The sequence below is a fragment of the Zingiber officinale genome, chromosome 4B, assembly GCF_018446385.1.
Source record: "Zingiber officinale cultivar Zhangliang chromosome 4B, Zo_v1.1, whole genome shotgun sequence".
Classification (NCBI taxonomy): domain Eukaryota; kingdom Viridiplantae; phylum Streptophyta; class Magnoliopsida; order Zingiberales; family Zingiberaceae; genus Zingiber; species Zingiber officinale.
Genome location: NC_055993.1, coordinates 747,563 through 767,330, shown reverse-complemented (window position 1 = coordinate 767,330; position 19,768 = coordinate 747,563). Strand labels below are relative to the sequence as shown.

Sequence of the window (19,768 nt, the reverse complement as noted above, 5' to 3'; positions counted from 1 at the left end):
GGCGCCTCCAACAAGGTTCAAGGCGCCTCTACCAAGTCAGCGGATAAAACTTTATCCGCGCTCAAACGGTCACTTTTGACCAGATGAAGGCGCCTTCATCAAATCTTGAAGGCGCCTTCAAGGTGAAGGCGCCTTCAAGCTATGATGAAGGTGCCTTGAGCAGTGTTTCCAGCACGCTCGCTTCTTTGCTTCAACATCCGAAGTTCCATTCTTTTGGGTGATTCCGGCCAACCGAAATAGGGCTCACCCGAACTCAATTTCCGGCCTTCTCCTCGAGCAGGCTTCTGTCCCGTCTTTACGTCCCTCGAACGTCGTGCATGTTCTTCTCGCCCACCGGTGTACTCTTCCGCAGCTCTCTCGTCCTTCGGATGCACCGAGCCCGTCGGCTCTCTTCCCGTGCCGTCCTTCTCGCTAGCTGCGTTTTTCGCTCGACTTCTTGCGCTCCTAAGTTCCTGTACACTTAGACACAGGGATCAAATAACAACAGGACCTAACCTAACTTAGTTGATCACATCAAAATATCCACGGGGTCCAACAGAGATCAACGTTGAGCTGAGTTGCTATGTGGAAGGCGCCTTCGATGAACAATACGAAGGCGCCTTCCAGCCTTTGAAGGTGCCTTCGCTAGCCGTTAAATTACCATGCATGCAGGCTTAGAGTAGGCTAGTCTTGTCTAATCAGCCAACCCATGATAGCAAATTGTCCAACTAACATGTGAGAATTTCTTGTATATCTGTAGTGCTATATTTTGCTCGGAACCGTGGGATATACTTGTGACTGCTTAGGATGTTGCATTTTGGTGTTTTCTGCATTGTTGTACTTACTACAAAAGCATGAGTTTGAGTGTCATATTATATTGTATGCTGAATGATCTTTATTTTTGCTCTAATAGCTTAGAACATTGGGCATTTGACGCTGATATTTTTCCCCTTCTCAAGGAAAGGTTGGGCCAATACTTGTGAAGCCTACCTCATTAAGAGGAAGACTTGAAGATTACATGGGAGTATGTTTTAGAAAAGGATTAAGATGAAAACATAGTTATAGAAATAAAAGATAATCTCTTATTAGAATTGGTATTCGAGAATGAAACCATCATGGAAATTGATGACTTAACAATAGGAACACCACAACAAATACCATCACCTAATAGAAAAAGAACATGTTGCTTATGCTTTCATTAAATGCCTGAACTACTGAACCAGCTCATGCACAATTCAAAGTATATTCATCTTAATCTGCCTCTTTTTATTCAAAAATAATGTTTAACTCCAAGTGACACTACTGTTTTCTTTATTTCTGCAGTCAGCTTGATAACAATAATTTCAGTGGCAGCATTCCAGCTTCATACAGCAATATGACGACACTTGTAAAATTGTAAGGAGTTAGTTATGCCCGATATTTCTTCACCAAGTTCTGTTCTATGAACTTATTCCTTGAGTTTGTTCCTACATGAAGTCCATTTCTTCATAGGCTACTATATATTCCATAATAGTTAATCAAACCTAACATCCTCACATGTGACACCATATTAATTGGTAGGAAGTTGGCTATATTGAGAGGCAAGTTCTGCCATGTATTACTTCAATATTACCTAGTAATTAGAGGGAATTGGGTATATGATGACTTCAAGTTTAGTTGGTGTGATTTGCTTAAAAATTTCTCCACTGAACTATTTAATTACAAGCTTGCAGAGGGAACTGACCTTTGCATGAAATATAAACTTGACCTTGTTTGTTTTGAGTATCTCCAACTAGTATGTAAATGCTTGACCATTCACAACACCCTTTTGCACCTCATATTGATGCAAGTTGACCTCACTTCAACTCGACACCAAAGCTACTAACAACAACATAGTTTTTTCTCTATGTTTATCTCTTGCAAATCTCCATAATGCATTTCTAACTTGTTCGATGAATCAACCAATGAAACATGATTGAGGCATAGATGGATTATAGATACCATTGTCATCAGTGAAAACTTATCTTCATATTTCACATTGTAAATTTGTTTATTCTTCTCCTGCTAGTTCAACTCTTGTAGACTCTATAGTCTAAGCCTTCTTTCATTGCTCGTTTTTTAGATAAATAAAAATATATTAAATCCAAATAAAAAGGTGTACAACCATCGTTGAGCAAGCTCAATCACTATAATCAACCATCCCTCATCCCAGGGGTTACTTATGTCTAACACAGCGTTAGATCAGAATATATCCCTAGTAATCGGTATACATGTGTTTGCACACCCCTGAGTATCCACTTAATATCTATTTGCTCATCCCCAAAAAACTATTATTCCTCGCTCGCCAAAACACAGTGAATCATAGAAGACAAAGCCAGGTAACGGACATTTGTCAACAACTGACTCCCTCGGTAGTATCTACCCAAGACGCTCATCATCCTCCTTTATGTGGACATCTCCTGTCGTATATGTAGCTAGTCTCTGATCCTCTTCCAAAGCTTCGCAACAGGGGGGCATTCAAAGAATAAATGCTTCTGAGCTATGACTGCATCACCTAACGACAGAAGGTGCACTATCAATCCTTGAAGTACTCCTGCCTGTCTCTAGTGGAAAGACGTCGCTATACCAACATCCAGAATGTGACTGCATGACTCACCTGAACATAAGTCTTCCACACTATTCAGGCCCATGGTTTCTTGGGACTAGGGTGCCTAAAGAAATCATAAGCCTGAGTCACACCATCATCTTGAGAAAATGAGTTCGCTAACATATTGGTGCCCCAGCCACTGAAAGGAGATCTCGTATATGGAACAACTGCTTGATCAGCTAGGAGCCTGTGTGAGCAGCCTCCTAGGACCAAACATCAGTGCGCCTCATGTAAGTGTGATGCATCCACTTATCCAAAGTGCACGTTCCTTGGATTGCACCTGCCATAATACCTTAGCTAGGAGGGCTAAGTTCCAAGCATGCAGATCATGAAATCCCAAACCACCTTCATCCTTTAGTCTGCACATATCAATAGGAGATCGGCAGGTGCTTAGACATCCACATGAAACCTACATATATTGTAGATAGATCAATAATACCCATAGGAAATGGTAAGATAGATAACCAGAAGCACTCCGCTCCCTATAATATAGCGGTAATAAGTTGTGTCTTGCCCGCGTAAGATAGTTTTCCGAGGCCAAGCATCAATCCGTCTACCTAGCGAATCCAATAGGGGGTTGTAATCAGAAATCCGAAGTCTCATTACAATCAGAGGAATCCTAAAATACTTAAACGACAAGGAACCCTCCTAAAAGCGTGTAATAGTGAGCAGCCGCATAAGTGTCGTATCATCAACCCACATGACTTCTGTCTATTTATTTGAAGACCTGATGCCTCACCAAACTCCTATAAAGATGCAATTAATACACCCATTGAATCTGCATCACCTCTTCTAAAAAGAAATATATCATCTGCGTAGGCAAGCTAGTTTGAGGTGAGCACACTGAGGGTGGTAGTTGAAACCAGGATAGCTTGTACTCTGTTGTATTTGTCTCCCAAATATTTCCACACAAATACCAAAAATATATGGTGATAGGGTCCCTATCTCAATCCCCTGACACCTCGAAAAAACCCAAATGCCCCCCATTAATGGCTACCGAGAAGGACGTGGTAGTCACACACTCCATAATCCACTTAACTAATCTATCCGGGAAGTATAACCCGATAAGGGCCTCATGCAGGAAGCCCAATGCACCGAGTCAAAAGCGAAGATCAATTTTCATGATGCACCTCGGAGAAATTCGCTTCATGTTGTATCTTCAAAAGAGCTCCTGGGCCAAATGAATATTGTCCGTGATGAGTCGACCTTTCACAAATGCAGCTTGAGATTGGTGAAGGAGTTGATCCATAACACCAGACATTCTAATCGCTAAGATCTTAGCAATAACATTGTAGAAAGTCATGCAACAAGATATTAGCTTGTAGTCCATCACTTTGTTTGCATGTGCTGACTTCAGGACAAGAGATATCAAAGCATGGTTCTATCGCGCTTGTCCCTATATAAAAGAGTGCCGCCTTGATTTCTCCAATTGTTGGGAGGCGAACCATCGGATCTTGCTGATCAGCCCTAAGTTTCCGTACAAAGCATGCCCCAAGTTTCCATCGTCGGTGAAGGGCTGAAGAACTTTAGTAAACAACTTCGTAAGACGACCATGTACCTTCTCCGCAACCGTGATCTCATTCCTCTTGTTAGTTCGTTTTACAAGCGCATGAAAATAAGAGGAATTGCGGTCCACCTGTTTGAAATATCCCAGCTTTGCATGCTGCGTACAAAAGCAATGTTCCGCTACATTCAAACAAGCTACCGAGTGCTGTAGTTCTTTGTAATTGTCGGGCAGTGCACCAGGGGACAAACCAGCTTCTTGAACCTCAATTAGCCTCTGTCGTGCAACAGCCGCCCTTGCTGTGATGTGCTGAAAGTGCTCTACATTCAGTTGTCTCAGATCAGCCTTCAAAAGCTTCAAGATCTGCTCGAGACGAAATTGAGCAGTGCCACAAATTCACTGATTGTACACTGCTACTTTCAACGAGCTGTGGAAAAGTATCATGCTTTGACTGGCTTAGGAAGATGGTTGTCGCCATCCATAGTAGACATCATGCAGGCTAAGTGAGATCAGATAGACAGTCCAGTGGAATGAAATTTGCAAAGCCACTTAGGTTTATTGATCAAAGTCCTATCTAACTTGCTGTAGATATGCCCATTTGTCCATGTATACCTACAACCCGTGTAGGTTAGATCGTCCAAACCCATAGAGGACACAAAAGTTTAAAAATCAAAATACCACCACATTTGTCTTCGGTTGAGCCATTGAGAGGCCTTCCGTCCAATAAACAAACGAGATTGCAAATACCCAGTGAGAGATCTTGCAAGTCACCAAGCAGTGTACATATTGATCATGCAATTTGCACACCTCCATATTGACCTTTTGGTCGTCGCCAACTAAGAGAATCCTGCAAGGTTGTCCTTCTGTGCCACTTGGTGATGTTGAAACCTTTGCATCTTCAATTTTTGAAATCCCAAGATCGAAAGTTTTGTCTCCAACACACCTAACACTCTCAGCTTATGGTTCCGAAAGAGGCCTTCTACTCCTTTCTGCTTGAGGCCCTTGTTGAGGCCTTGAATGTTCCATGAGCCGATCTTCATCAAGCCTGAGACGGCCCGGGCCGTCCAGAATTGACTTGCTTCTTCCCCCCTTGCATTGATGCAATAACTTTATCTCGCCTAGTAGATGTCCTTGGATGTACTTGCATGTTACCCTCATCATGTTGGACACCCTCCTACAACTTTACCTTTGCTTCTGGTCATGCGTGGGTATGCTTGATGTGTCCCATCCTGTACCAGCAAAGCAGCTGTATAGGCTGTGGTTGATCCATCTCTGTTTGGCTGCCTTCTACCTTTTGCCTATTGGTCCCTTTCTTCGAAATCAGTTGAGACAATGAGATAATTGAATTGAATTTAATTAATTGTATAACATTTTTGACCTTTGTGGTTGACCCTGGAATCCGTATCTGTGATGTTTTGAAAGATTGGATTAAATACTCCTTGATTGGATTGCCGCTGATTGATTAAATTGCTATTCATCAATTGACTACATTATATCAGAACTCATTAGTGTATTGACTTAGATTTAGTTGATAGTAGTTTTCATCTTGACATTGATAACCTTTTTTTTTTCCTATTTGATACTTATTAGAACAAAGCAACCCTTGGCAGTGCCACTACAGATGATTGCAACTAAGACAAACAAGTAACTCCATCCCTCATGAGCAACCTCTTTGAATCACCACCTTTACTTTCAGATTTAGGGTATTGGTTTGGTATCAATTTTTTAACTTCTCAGGCCTAGAACATATTGGTAGAGAGATAAATCATAATCTTTCCTCCATGTTTGTTTGGAGTAAAAAATCAACTTAGCACTCTGCTGACTATCACTTCTGTTCTGGAGAGAAATTGTTAGCCATTTCTATATTCCCATAATTCAGAGCATTTTATTATAGTGATATGTTTATTTAGCAAGCTGTAGTGTTGTGTATTTATCATAATGGTTGTTCGCATTTTTGGCTGACAGGAGTCTTAGAAACTGCAACTTGCATGGAACTATTCCTGATTTGAGCAGGATGTCTCAACTTGGCTATTTGTAAGTCCATTGTGTTTCTTTCGATGATGTAGAATATGCATCACAATATTCTCCAATTCATCGATCTCAAGTATGTTTGTTAACATTGATGAAGTCAATTTGGTAGCCCATAACCTTCTCTCTCTCTCTCTCTCTCTCTCATGATAAATGCTGATTGTATCTTGTATATTGTACTCTATAGTATGATTGTTCTTCTAAATTCCACAGATTTAGTTGTTTGAAAACAAATACCACAGTAGTCACTCTTTTCAAACTTGGTAAATCTCAATCGTTCATAACACAATGTTGTCATTTTGAACAAGAAAATAAAAGAGTGAAACAGAAGCTAAAATAAGGAAAAGAAAAATTGGGAAGGAGTCTTCTGCTGCCCTATTAATTGTGGTGACCTTTAGTCAGTAATCTGGATGGTTTCCTTGATCAAAGCTACAGGAAAAAAGGAGGGCACATCCTTGATATGGAAGAATGAAGATATCCTCAATCAATTTAGAGAGTTCTATGACTAGAGGAAATCATGTTTATATATAATTTTTCACATCCTCTCTCGCTTAAAGTTACAAAATTAGTTAGTTTTGATACAAGATATGTGAGTAGAGGTGTCATGGGCCATGCCACGGTCAAGTACAGCTTGGGCCAACCTTAGCCTAAAATTTGTCGTGCCATGTCCAAAATCAAGCCGGGTTTGTGTTAGCTCGTCTTGAGTTGGGGTCAAGTACAACTTTAGCTTAGGGTCAACTAGGTCATACTGTTGGGCCTAAACTATTTTAAAATATTTATTTTCAAAAAAATATTTTTAGAAGTTATTAAAAATTGATAAAATATTTTAAATAATAGAATCTATAATATTAAAATTGATATTTTAAAATATTATTAAAATTTTTTAATATCTATAATTAATATTAATATGAATCAAAAGAAAATGGGAGGCTAAACTTGACCAACAAGCCATGCGGGCCCACTCTCGTGTTGTGTTGTGCATGACTTGGGCTCATGGGCTATGACCTAAATGCTCGATATGGATCCCCATATAGTGCCAAATTTGGCATGACCCAACATGTTTGTGATTGGACCATGTCGGATTGGGTTAGGTTATGGGCAATTGATTCATATGACATTTTCATAAGGAGAATTATTCTAACACACAACCTTAGATAAACTCCCAATATATATATATATATAATATGTTATTAATCGAGTATGCAATATTCCAATAACACCTCCATTGTTTACATATTTAGAAGAAGGGTCCATAACCCCTTTAAGATAGTTTGAATATATTGTAGAAATTGATATTGTTACAAATGTATTCAACCATATAACCTTTTTCTCTAATGAAGTGACAATTAATCTCTATATGTTTATATGTTTTATCCTTTTATGAAACATGAGCGTGTTATCATAATCAAGCTTTATTGGTTTTGTGGGGTTATTATCATAGCTTTGTATTCTACTTGTGTACTTGATCTTTTGACAATTATCTATTTTCTTCCTATTAAAAAAAATGGGATTACCTCCTAAGAGAATAGAATAGCTAGATATGGATCATCTATTTGAATAAGAGCCTACCTAGTTTGCATCCGAGTACCTTGCTGTCTGAAGATAACCTTGATTACAAAACAAAAGACCTTCTCCTGAAGCCCTCTTGAGATGTTGTAGGAATTTATGTAGTTGCTTGCTTCTTGATGGTCATGGCATGGGTTCTCTAGAAATTGATTGATCATGTTAATTGATGACATACTGTCTTTTATATTTCCATGGATTAGTTAGTGGACCCCCTAATATGATATTAGCCTAACATTGGATTTATGAAAGTATCCATTGGCTTAGCCCCTTACATGACACTCAAGCATATCTAGTATATACTTGCGTAGTTGCGTTATGAAATGTAGTTCTCTCTCTCTCCAAACGAGCTACTTCTCCTTAGTTTGGAAATATTGATGAAGATAAGCTTTTAGCCGTGCAACTCCTTTAGTGACATCACCATTAACGATAATGTCAGCCACATATAAGAAAATATGCTTCCTTAACTAAGATATGAGGTGTAAAATTGAGTGATAAGTAACACTTTTGCTGATGCTATGCTAAAGGAGAGTTGTGCTAAACTTTTTGATCCAAACTCTTGGAGATTGTTGTAACTTATATAATGACTTCTTTATCTTTTACACAAGATCAATCTCTCTCGTACAATCAATTTAGAAGGTTGCTCCATATAAACATACTTAGAGAGAACACCGTAAAGAAAGCATTCTTAATGGCAAGTTGCTGAAGTTATTATGGAAAATAGCATCAAGGAGAGGAATAGTTGAACTGAAGGGTCCATAGACATGCTTGTACACTCTTTACCTAACATGCTTGCCTAAGTGACAGAACTAACAATCAAGAAACTAAAAACTAGAAAGACCATGAACTATTAACTTCAATTCTTGAAGGACCAAAATCTGGATGATTGTGGATCTGGAGAGGAGTTGTAACTAAAACAGACGACAACAGGGCAATCACGTTCAACTGATAAAGTCCATTAGGCTCATGCCTACACCAATCATCCATTCTTGAATCCTAAGAAGAGATAGAAATGATATTAAATATGACTAAACAATTCAAAGATTTAGTAAATTGTTAATACATAACAAGCTCAATAGGAATTTAGAAATATAAAACATGATAAACAAATGAAGAATTGGTAGGAGGCATTGCTGATATCCTAAACTAATGAGTGAGACTTATTAGCTATTACGACATTGGTAGGACATGGTGATGCAAGAGGAGAGAAGGTGGATGCGCTATCAGAAATATTCTCAAAGGTCCCTCAATCCAAGATAGGTAACTAACTGAGATGATGCATTGATAGTATCTTGGTTCTAAAGGAGCTGGCAGTACTACTCTGTTGGGTTGTGTAATGGTGGAATATATTTGAGTATTAGACTTTGTGGCATAAGCAATGGGAGATGGATAACTCGGGGGAATTCAAGAAGAGAGTAGCATTTTTGGATGGTGTGGAAGACTTATCTGCATATGAGTCATGCAGTCACTTTCTGGATGCTTGCACTGCGGAGACTCCCACCTGAGATAGGCAGGATTAATTAGAGGACTTTTTGCAGACGGGCGCTTAAGACATAGGAGCATTTGTTCTTCCAGTGCCTTCCTATTGCAGAGCTATGGCGGAGGATTCGAGGCCGACTCTATATGTGCTCGTAGATGTCTTTATATTGTCAAATGCTTGGAGTTTTTAGCCAGCACTATCGTGGGAGCAGGACGTTGACAAAGGCCCGTCAGTCACTTGGCCTTGTCATCAGTGTATGGAGGGAACGTAATCGTAGTTTTTTAGTGAGGGACAGTTAGATGTTGAGATGATATATAGGAGTATGCAGTTCCATGTATAAGTCTTTAGGTGCCTATTCAGATCTGATACTTGACATGAGTAACCCCTAAAGCCTTATTTTGTACATTTTGATATATGATATACAACTTTTACTTATCCAAAAAAAGAAGAGAGTAGCATTTTTGGCGTGTTCAAATATGCTATAGTGCAAACACTTGGGTCTATTTTGGCTCATACAATGACCACCTCTTCCTACTTAGTCTCCTTGGTCCCCATGAGATCCTACAAAGTATGAGTTAATAGCCAAAGAAGATTGATTGAGCAATCTATTAAACAATAGTAGAATTGTGTCTGAGGCTCTCAACATGTGAATCTATAGGTCAGATAGAGGAAGAATAGATACTTCTCTGATTCTTAGGTTGGACCTTGTGTAGAAACATAATGGTGAGCAATCTATTAAATCGATCCTGCATATCTCCACCCAAATTGATCAAGAATATATCTCTAAGATTAGCAATGATAGCCTAGAAGTGACCTACGTGAGTAGACATCTTAGTGTTGCCTCGATATAATATACTACTAATTATGTAATAAGCACGAGAGATGTCATTCATACAAGGAGCTCTTGTTTGTGTCTAAGTCTCATAACAGGAGAAGTAACAATGAAAGATAGATAACTGTCATAAAAGACCAACACATTGTGCATCTGTTTCCTTACAACCATGGATGACTTGAGAATCTCAGTAGCACAACAATACTGATATTAAGGTGCTCAAGCTAGCCTTGATTGATGAACTATATGTGAACTGAGGCAGCCCAAGAGGGATAGCTAGTTCTTCCCATTCAAGTTTTCTATGCTAATTGTTATAGATTCAGATTCATACAAATTAGGAGAACCCATGTGATAAGTATAGAATATGTAACTAAGCTATTCAATATATTGCCCATCCTGATCTCCCAAACGGTTGAAATTGTGTGCCATAATTCGAAGGTTTTAATGAACTAGAAGGTTTACTGAAGTGGGAGCAGTTGGTCAGTTTTACCGCATATACTGTATTGAAATATACGATTTAACGGTATACCGAAAATTTTGATATGGTATAATGCTGTACTAAAATTTTCAGTATCGGTATAAGATTTATATCAAAATTTTTGGTATACCGCACCGAAACCGAAATTTTACTATAACCGGTATGATTTATTCTATACTGAAATTTCGGTATACCGAGTGCATCGGAATGATTTTTTGTATACCGATTTTTTCAATACCGTATATGGTTTAAATTTCGGTATATCTTACTGAACCACCCTTAGAGGTGGCCTGTAGGAGTAGCTTAGAACAAGAAGAGCAACTTGAAGCGCGAGGGAGATGGCGTCTTGAGGAAGGGCAGAAAAGTTTGGGATGTATCTCATCCAAGATGTTGTTGTAGCTTGTGAGCATTGCTTGGAATAGGAAGACCAACTTGGAGCAACGCTTGTAACTTTCTATTGCTTCATTGTAGGAAATAGGCATCTTCTTCTGATCTTCCTCAGTGTGGAATATTACAATCACACCCCCACTGCTTTCATATCTACAGAAGGGTCTACAATAGTTAAAAACTTGGCAAATACAAATTGTATGTTGTTTCTTTATCGAGATAAAATTTAGACTAAACTTATACTAGATATTTGTAGGCTTAAATGAAAAATTAATGTTTTTTTCCTTAAAATTGAAACACGAATTGGATCTAGGGAATAAATCGTTCAAATTCCATTGTTCTAGAGGGAGTTACTAGGTTTTTTTTTGGTTAATTCAATATAAAGTATCTCTCCCACTTTTATAGGAAAATGCTATAGGTTAAAAATAACTTCTAAAAATAGATTGCAATCCCATCAATCTGGGATTCTTCTACTTAATTTCCAACAAGAAAAAGGCAGCCAATGCATGAGGCTCCCTCTAGTGCGGCTTTCGGGTAAGGGTCAGATCATATTGGGTCTATTGTACACAACCTTACTTTGCATTTTAAATGACGTTTATGCGACTCGAACCCGTGACGTCAAGATCACATGATAACAATTTTACCATTGTGCCAAGTCTCTCCTCCCAAATTTCCAACAAGAAAATGTAGGATTATATTCTCTTTATCATATAAAGTTTAAATTTTACTTCTGTGGTTTTATATGGCAAATAAATATTTTCTGAACTAATATTATAGCTTAATGCAGCTATTAAGAAAACTAATTTGCTTCAATATACAGAAATTATTCTTTTTTCTTATTTGAGCTTGTGACTTATGAGTTATATTACAGATTCAGGTATCTATTGGGTTATATATCATCTTAATTACTGTGTTGGATCACCAGATCTTATGATTCAGAGTTCATAGGCCCTCTATCATGGCGGCAAAAGGCGAATACGCTCGCCCCCAGCATCCCCGCCAACCCGTCCTAGGGCCAATACGGAGGCGGTAAATCACGGACGGCTACTAGCCGTTGGAATAGTGACTAGCACATAAGGGAGACATTTACCTTGGCTTTGCCGAGATTCGAACCCCAGACCTCATGACGGCAACACCTCATGTGCTAGCCATTAGACCGTCCCGAGGGGACTCATAGGCCCTCTATCATGGTGGCAAAAGGCGAATACGCTCGCCCCCAGTGCCTCCTGCCAACCTGTCCCAAGGTCAACAGAGGTAAATCACGAGCGGCTACTAGCCTTTGGAATAGTGACTAGCACATAAGGGAGGCATTTACCTCGACTTTGTCGAGATTCGAACCCCAGACCTCATGATGGCAACATCTCATGCGCTAGCCACTAGACCCATCCGAGGGGACTCATAGGCCCTCTATCATTGTGGCAGAAGGCGAATACGCTCGCCCCCAGCGCCCCCGCCAACCCGTCACAGGACCAACACGAAGGAGGTAAATCACGGGCGGCTACTAGCCTTTGGAAACATAGGCCCTCTATCATGATTCATGTCAAGGTTGTTTAATAATCACCTACTTGGTTATCAATAACTAGGCTATTAACACATGTTTGCAACCACACATTCTGGCTTATTCTGCACGTACATGATTGAACCGTCTATTTGAAATCATATTTCTTTTAGCATGCTCGCTATCTTATTCTCACATTGATTTTCTCAAGGCCAGAAAATTACCTAGCACTGTTAATTTTCCAACTTACTGAATATGCTTTTAGCTTTTCTTTGGCTTTCTTTTAATTGTTCATGATTTTTAATATTTCAGGGATCTTAGTTGGAACATGTTGAATGGACCTGTACCATCTAATCTTGCAATTAACATAACAACCATGTATGTGAGATTCCACTGCATTTTTTTATATTCTAATTCTGCACTGTTATTACATGTACCTTCCCCTATTTTAGCTTAGAAACTAAAGTAGTTTAATTTGAATGCTATATATAAATTTGTGGTTTCATCCTTTTCTTTGATGATTCTTTTGGTTCTATGTTTTGGACTTTGCACAGCGATCTATCACACAACTTCCTTAATGGAACAATTCCTTCAACCTTTAATAGACTTCAGAAGCTCCAAAGAGTGTAAGTCAAAATATAGCAAACCATCATAAAATTTTGTCATGTTTTCACTCTGAAAATGACCCAACATGGTATGCATTTGATTCTATTAAAATATGCAGGTCCCTTGAGAATAATCAGCTGGTTGGTTCTGTTCCACCCTCTATTTGGCAGAATAGAACCTTCAATGCAAATGACACTTTAATCTTGTATGATCACACTAACATTAGATAATGTTTTTAATATTTTGTAAGTCATCATCTTACAATCTCTATATGCTGCATGCAGGGATTTCCAGAACAATTCTCTTACTGATATACCAGCTTCTTATCATCCTTTAAATGTCACTGTAGTGTATGTTATTTTTTATAACCCTTTGCTATTTTCTTGATTGTCATGTCTTCAGATGCAATGTAGATGTTCTTTTTTTGTGTAATAATTATAATTTTCTTTTCGCTTCTTAATCTTTGTCTAAATCATATTTTCTAGCCTTTTTTTTCTTTCCTAAATTCATCCTTTCTAGTTTATTGCTTTCGGTCATGTTATTTTCTCTTTATCGAACTTTATAGTTGATACTTGATAGTGCTTTCTAATTCAGATTTGCTCTTCCTAGTTTTTAGCTTTTCTACCCTTTTCTCTCCTCGTGTAGTCTCAATCCCAAATATTCTCCAGGGATTTGTTTTTATTGCTTATGAGCTTTTAGTTTTTGCATAGATTTTGATGCTGATGCACATGTTTTTTATGCATTGTATATTAGACGTTAAGTGTGAAACATTTCAAAAGAATATATTGAGCATCCTTAAACCAAAAAGTTCACAAGATTGGTGTGAAGTCAGACAACTACTAAAAATTAAATGATGACTCAAAGAATTGTTGGATAATTTTCAAGGATTTGGCAGAGAACAGTTTAAAGATGGAAAGCATAAAGTAGTGCAGAACTATTAAAGAAAATTGTAATTATTGAAATATAATGTAAAAATCCATAATTGGGTACATATATAGGTAGATGACTCTACCTAGATTTCTTAATCATTTCAATAAAACCTATTAAAATGTTGATGTATGATTACGCTATCTATATAATCCTTAAAACCTGAAAATGAGCATTCAAATACAACAATAGAGACTCTCTATGCAGATGAAATATAGGTTAATCCAAATATTTTCTATCATGAATATTCACAGTTCTGTTTTGTTTAGTATAGATAACTTGGATATTGTGATTTATACCTATAATTTCTTACCTTCTGTTTGCAACTACTATATTCAGGTTATATGGGAACCCTCTATGTAGCAATGCAAACCAACTTAATATAGTCCCTTTATGTCAACCAAGGATTACTGGCCAAGCTTTTGAAGATCCAACAACATCTGAAAATAGTTGTCCACCTTGCCCAGTGGACCAATTTTATGAGCACAATCCATCGTCTATTAGGTCATGCCAATGCTCACTACCACTTGGAGTTGGATATCGGTTGAAAAGTCCAGGAATATCAGATTTTCGTCCATATTTGAAAGATTTTGAGACCCGTTTGACCACACTTCTGAAGCTGTTTCCTTACCAATTATACATTGACTCTCACACATGGGAGAGTGGGCCAAGGCTGCATATGCACTTAAAAATTTTCCCTAGTAATTCTAGTCTTTTTAATAACAGTGAAGTTTTTCGTATTGCGGACACCCTAGCTTCATGGAAGATTCAACTTTCAGATGTTTATGGACCATATGAGCTTCTTAATTTCTCGCGGGGACCTCGTGAAAGTGGTCAGTCTTCTCAACTATCTTTGCATATTGATGTACTTTTTTTACTAGTCATATGTTGACATGTTAAAAAACAGCAACACTGAAAAAATTGAAGATTGGACAAACTTTACGTACATCCATATTGTGTGAAAAATAGTCGGTAGTAATTTAAAGATGTCTTCATTAACTTATCCTTGTTGAATAATAAATTCAATAGATCATATAAAGTCTTGTTAATATAAGTTTTGCTCATAAAATCTTTTCAACAATTAGGACTCTATTTTTTTCATTTCTTTTTGTGCTGTTGGAACTTCATTTCACAGTTTCAATTTCTATTTTACTTAATATAATTATAAACCACTTTTAAATGGAAATTTTTCTAATCATCTTTAAATTTGAAATATATTTATGGGAATCAGAAATAATTTAAATTCTTGAAAATCAGAGTTCAGTAACGTATTAGGAGATATTTTAAATTTACAACTATGTTCACACTTTAGTATTTGTTGGGTTGGATAACACTCTCATCAATTAAAGGTAGGGCATGCCATTGATCATCTTTCTATTTACTCTACCCTTGGAAAAGATAGATTGGCATCAATTTAGTTCACTATTTCAGAGTTGATCATTATATATCTTCATCAATAAACTATGTTTGACTCTTATTTAGAATGGTAGCCTTGTTTTAGAAACATGATGATGAAATTCATTTAGGTCTGATTTCCCTCTCTTTACGTCACTATTCCCTTCCAACTTCATATGGTCTTGAGATGCTTTTTTTCAGATTGTTGAATTGATCATTAAATTATAATATTTAGTGTTATTATTTTTAAGAAATTAAAATCTTGTTTTTGACTCAACATGAATTCTTATAAATTATGTATTACCTTGCAAGAAGATTTGGTTGCATATCTCTTTTTCACTACTCATGAATCTCTCAACTTGGAATTGTTAGATCTTGATGAGTTGTTCTTAAAGCCAATGGGTTATTGCAGATTCTTCAAAGGCAAGGTTAAGTAAAGGTGCTTTGGCAGGCATGTTGTTGGGTGTTATTGCTGGTGCTGCTTCTCTATCTGTGATGTTAACAGTGATCATCATGAGAAAGCATCATGGATATTATTTCATTTCAAGGAAAAGATCTTGTGAGTTCATAAATTCTGAGAAAGTACCTTAAGCTACCAATGTTATGCAGATTTTGGTGTGTTTTCTAGGCCGTGTTTTAAATCTAGTTTAATCAACAATTAACAGATTAGTTGTCTGATATGTTGTCATCGTTATCAAGCCTCTTTTTCCAAACTATCCTGGTCAACTATATAAATTTTTTTCTTATGTGGAGCTCTATTTAAAGCTATATCCCTAGTAATATTCAAACTAATTAAATTAATTTTTGTTTGACTAATACCTTTTTTTTCTCCCATAACCACATTTGCCTTTCATTTTAATATATTTAACTCTGTTAATTATAGAATTTATCAGCCACCTTTCAACATATCTATACATTTGTCATTTTCTATCATTTTATCACCTGTTGAATTAAATCTAATTGCTCTTAGATAATTCTTTTGTAATTTTAATTTTATCCTTTATGGTAACTACACAATTACATCTTAATATTCTCTTAATATTCTCTTCAATGCCTAATATACTTAACTAATTGTTGTGATCCCCTAATATTGCCGTCAATTATGTGTGTATGCATATTATCTTTTTTCCTCATGGATATAGGTTTACAGCTAAAGTTGCACTTATATTTTGGATGCAAGAAAATTTGAAGAAATTATTTTACTATGCCACTATGAAATAACTATAGATTAGTAATAAAGTCATAAACCTAGAAGCATTATTGTGGAGCTTAACTCATTATATCTACACCGAATACCTAATAAACTCAATACCTTCAAGACTTCTCTTTAAGCTAGAGCAGAGTTACTATCTATGTCCTTTTCATGTCCAACTTATTATATGAATTAGAAATATAGAATAAGGGCAGTGCATGAAGCTCCTGCCAATGCGGGGTCCTAGGGAATAGTTTATTGTACACAACTTATCCTACATTGCAACAGACTATTTTCGTGACCTAAACTATGACTATGACTACCAGGTCACATGGCAACAACTTTATTGTTGCAACAAGACTCTCCTTTAGAAATTTAGAATAAGAATATGAATATAATGAAACTAAACATAATATTTGCACACAGGAGAAATAAAACGTAAGAAATTAATGAAGCACATACCCAATGACCCTTCTTATGTTAGATCAACAAAGCTCTAGATATAGTTGATAGAGCACACAGGAAACAACCCATTTGACCTCTAATCAACACACAATTAATGATGTAATAGGGCTCATATAACATATCGACAAAGAGAAGATAAACAAAAAGGACGAAGAGACATGAGAATGAAGTGGTATCTCAGAAATTAACCTCTTTTGGGTGGCCTTCTTGAAGTGACTCATACAATAACACACAATACACTCAAAGAAAAAGAAAGTACATCAAGCTTCTGGAGGAAAGGTAGAAAACATTGCCTGACCCTTTACTTGGATTTTCAAAAACAAGCTCCGTACTAAATCTTGGCCTTATCCTCATCACCATCAACCACAAATACCAAAAGATTATAATCAGAATCAATTCTCTAAAGGCGAGAGATCTTAGCAGTCTTGGACAATCTCTTCTAAGCTTGATTTGCCTAGACACTATCTAACTTAGCCAACACCATCTCACTTCTTTTTCTGTTATTACATCAGGTACACCTTGTTCCTAAGAAATTCAAATCTGCTAAAGCCAACACCTTCAATGAAATCAGCACAACTAGAAGTAAACCTCTCTCAAGAAAATCTGGCTCCTCCTTTCTTGTCTGTAACTTTAAAAATGCAATTGATATCTCCAACCATTGATGAATATAGTTAGTCATCTGAAGGATACTGAACAATCTCAACGCTGTTATCTCTATGAGCTAGCAAATTACATATACACTAGACAACCATATCATGTGATGTGAACTCAAAGAGAAGAATGTTTGATGAACCCACAACAAATTGATGGATGATAAAAACCTAGACCCAATGCTTAACGAAGCACGAACCTGAAGTAGAAGACACTACTACTTTGGGATTTAGGTTGATGAGTCTAAGAACGCCGCAAGGGATTGCCTTGATAAGCTCTAAATTAAAGAGAACCAACAAGTGAGAGCCTTACCATGCTTTGGATTGAAAAGTAAGCAAAAGATACATGTGTGCCTGCCACCACTTTTATTTATAGCTATAGGGTGACCTAAAAACCCTAAAAGGCTAAATGAAGCCCATTTAGTAAAAGCCTAGGTAGACTACATAGTTAGTTTGGACTTAAGTCACCATTACAACCCAGACTCAAATTATGTTGACTAAGCAACATGACTTGCTCCTTTTCAAATCTGCTTCATTTGTAGCTTAGACCTTAATATCTTCAATTAGCACATTAAGTGTTTCCTTCATCATTTTAGCCTTAGAACTTGTAATTGGGCCTCCATTGATGTGTAATGGATCATCGAAAAGATATAGAGTGGAATGCTCCTTTCTTTCCATAGCCTTAGCTTGATCCCCATTCTTACCTTGTTTGGGCCGCAACTTGTTCTCTATCTTTGACTTAATCAAGAAGAAGCAACTATCGATATAAACTACTTGTCTTTTAAAACTACACTAACCTCCACAACAGGTAACCAAACACTAGACCAACCAACAGCTTCCGTACCTGTTTACCATCTCACAAATGAGACTTTTAAAACAGCACCAAGGTTAAATCTCCTTATATGCAGAAAGAGATGCTCAGAACTCTCTTTCTTTCCTAGTTTTCTCACATTCCAAAAAATAGCTATCATCAAGCTAGCTGGATAAGACACCCAAGTTCTGTCACTCATTACTAGCACCTACACCTCTAAGCTTAGGTACTCCTGTCTCTACAAACCCTATCCACACAGTTCTTATGCCCTATTTTCCCACATTTATAACAAAGATTAGGCACATTTTTGTAAGATATGGATGGAAAAAATTGCATACCCCCTATCTCAATCCAGATTAACATGAACATAAAATTGTGGAAACTTAGCCTATTTCCCAAAATAGTTACCTGATTAATCTTCTTAGTAGTAAACACCATCATCCAACAGAGGGAGAATATCTTCATGATCGATCTAGAGGTATTCCAGGAAAATGCAACCTTATCAGCACTTCCACAATCTGCTCCACCAAGGGTTGGAAGGTCTTTTTCCTTGTTTGGCCTCTGAACCTACTAATATAGTGTTATCAATTTTATATATTATATATTTATGCAGTCAGATGAACTTAGGTTCTCCCCTTTTTTTTCACAAAAAAACAATAATTATCAAAATTTAGCAAATTTGTACACTTTCTCTTAGAATTATCTTATATGATTGTCATAGTGTAAGAACTGGACCCATTGTCAATTTGGGATGATAATTTTATTACTTTGATTAGAGAGGCTTGTAAAGCGCGAAGAATTGAACATCCTCATAACTCATGTTTACAGTTAATTGATAGATTAATTGAAGATGTCTGCTGAGATTATTTTCTTTCTTCCAATTTGCAGCAGTGAGAACTCAACTTAAACTAAATGGTGTAAAATGCTTCACTTTTGAAGAAATGGTCCTTGCTACAAAAAAATTCTGCAAATCAACTCAAGTAGGTCAAGGAGGGTATGGAAAGGTATATAAAGGAACACTAGATGATGGAAGGTCTGTAGCCATAAAGAGAGCGCTAGAAGGATCGTTACAAGGTTCAAAGGAGTTCTTGACAGAGATAGAGTTTTTGTCAAGGTTACATCACCGTAACTTAGTTTCTTTAGTTGGATATTGCGACGAACAAAATGAACAGGTTTGCCCTTTGCAGATTGATTTTTCTTTTTTCTCAGTAGTTTTTAACTAGGCATTTAAATACAAGCGTTTGGACAATTACTCAGTTAAGTCTCTTTCTTGTTCATATATTTATATCGAACTGTGTATGGAATTTCCTATATAAATTTGTAAAAGTTTGAATAGTCAGAGAGCTC

The 19,768-nt window shown here is 37.0% G+C and overlaps 1 protein-coding gene across 5 annotated transcripts in view; it reads left to right on the top strand.

Annotated features, from left to right (window-relative positions):
• The window catches only part of LOC121974325 (probable LRR receptor-like serine/threonine-protein kinase At1g06840), a 55,850-nt gene that overhangs the window by 20,113 nt on the left and 15,969 nt on the right, over window positions 1-19,768 (top strand). For all 5 annotated transcript variants that reach the window (XM_042525330.1, XM_042525332.1, XM_042525328.1 and 2 more), the window contains exons 9-17: window positions 1,303-1,374; window positions 6,075-6,143; window positions 12,688-12,753; window positions 12,930-13,001; window positions 13,100-13,186; window positions 13,266-13,331; window positions 14,248-14,741; window positions 15,716-15,862; window positions 19,310-19,593. In XM_042525330.1, the coding sequence (XP_042381264.1) occupies window positions 1,303-1,374; window positions 6,075-6,143; window positions 12,688-12,753; window positions 12,930-13,001; window positions 13,100-13,186; window positions 13,266-13,331; window positions 14,248-14,741; window positions 15,716-15,862; window positions 19,310-19,593 (1,357 nt within the window). The remainder of the gene's footprint in view (window positions 1-1,302; window positions 1,375-6,074; window positions 6,144-12,687; window positions 12,754-12,929; window positions 13,002-13,099; window positions 13,187-13,265; window positions 13,332-14,247; window positions 14,742-15,715; window positions 15,863-19,309; window positions 19,594-19,768) is intronic.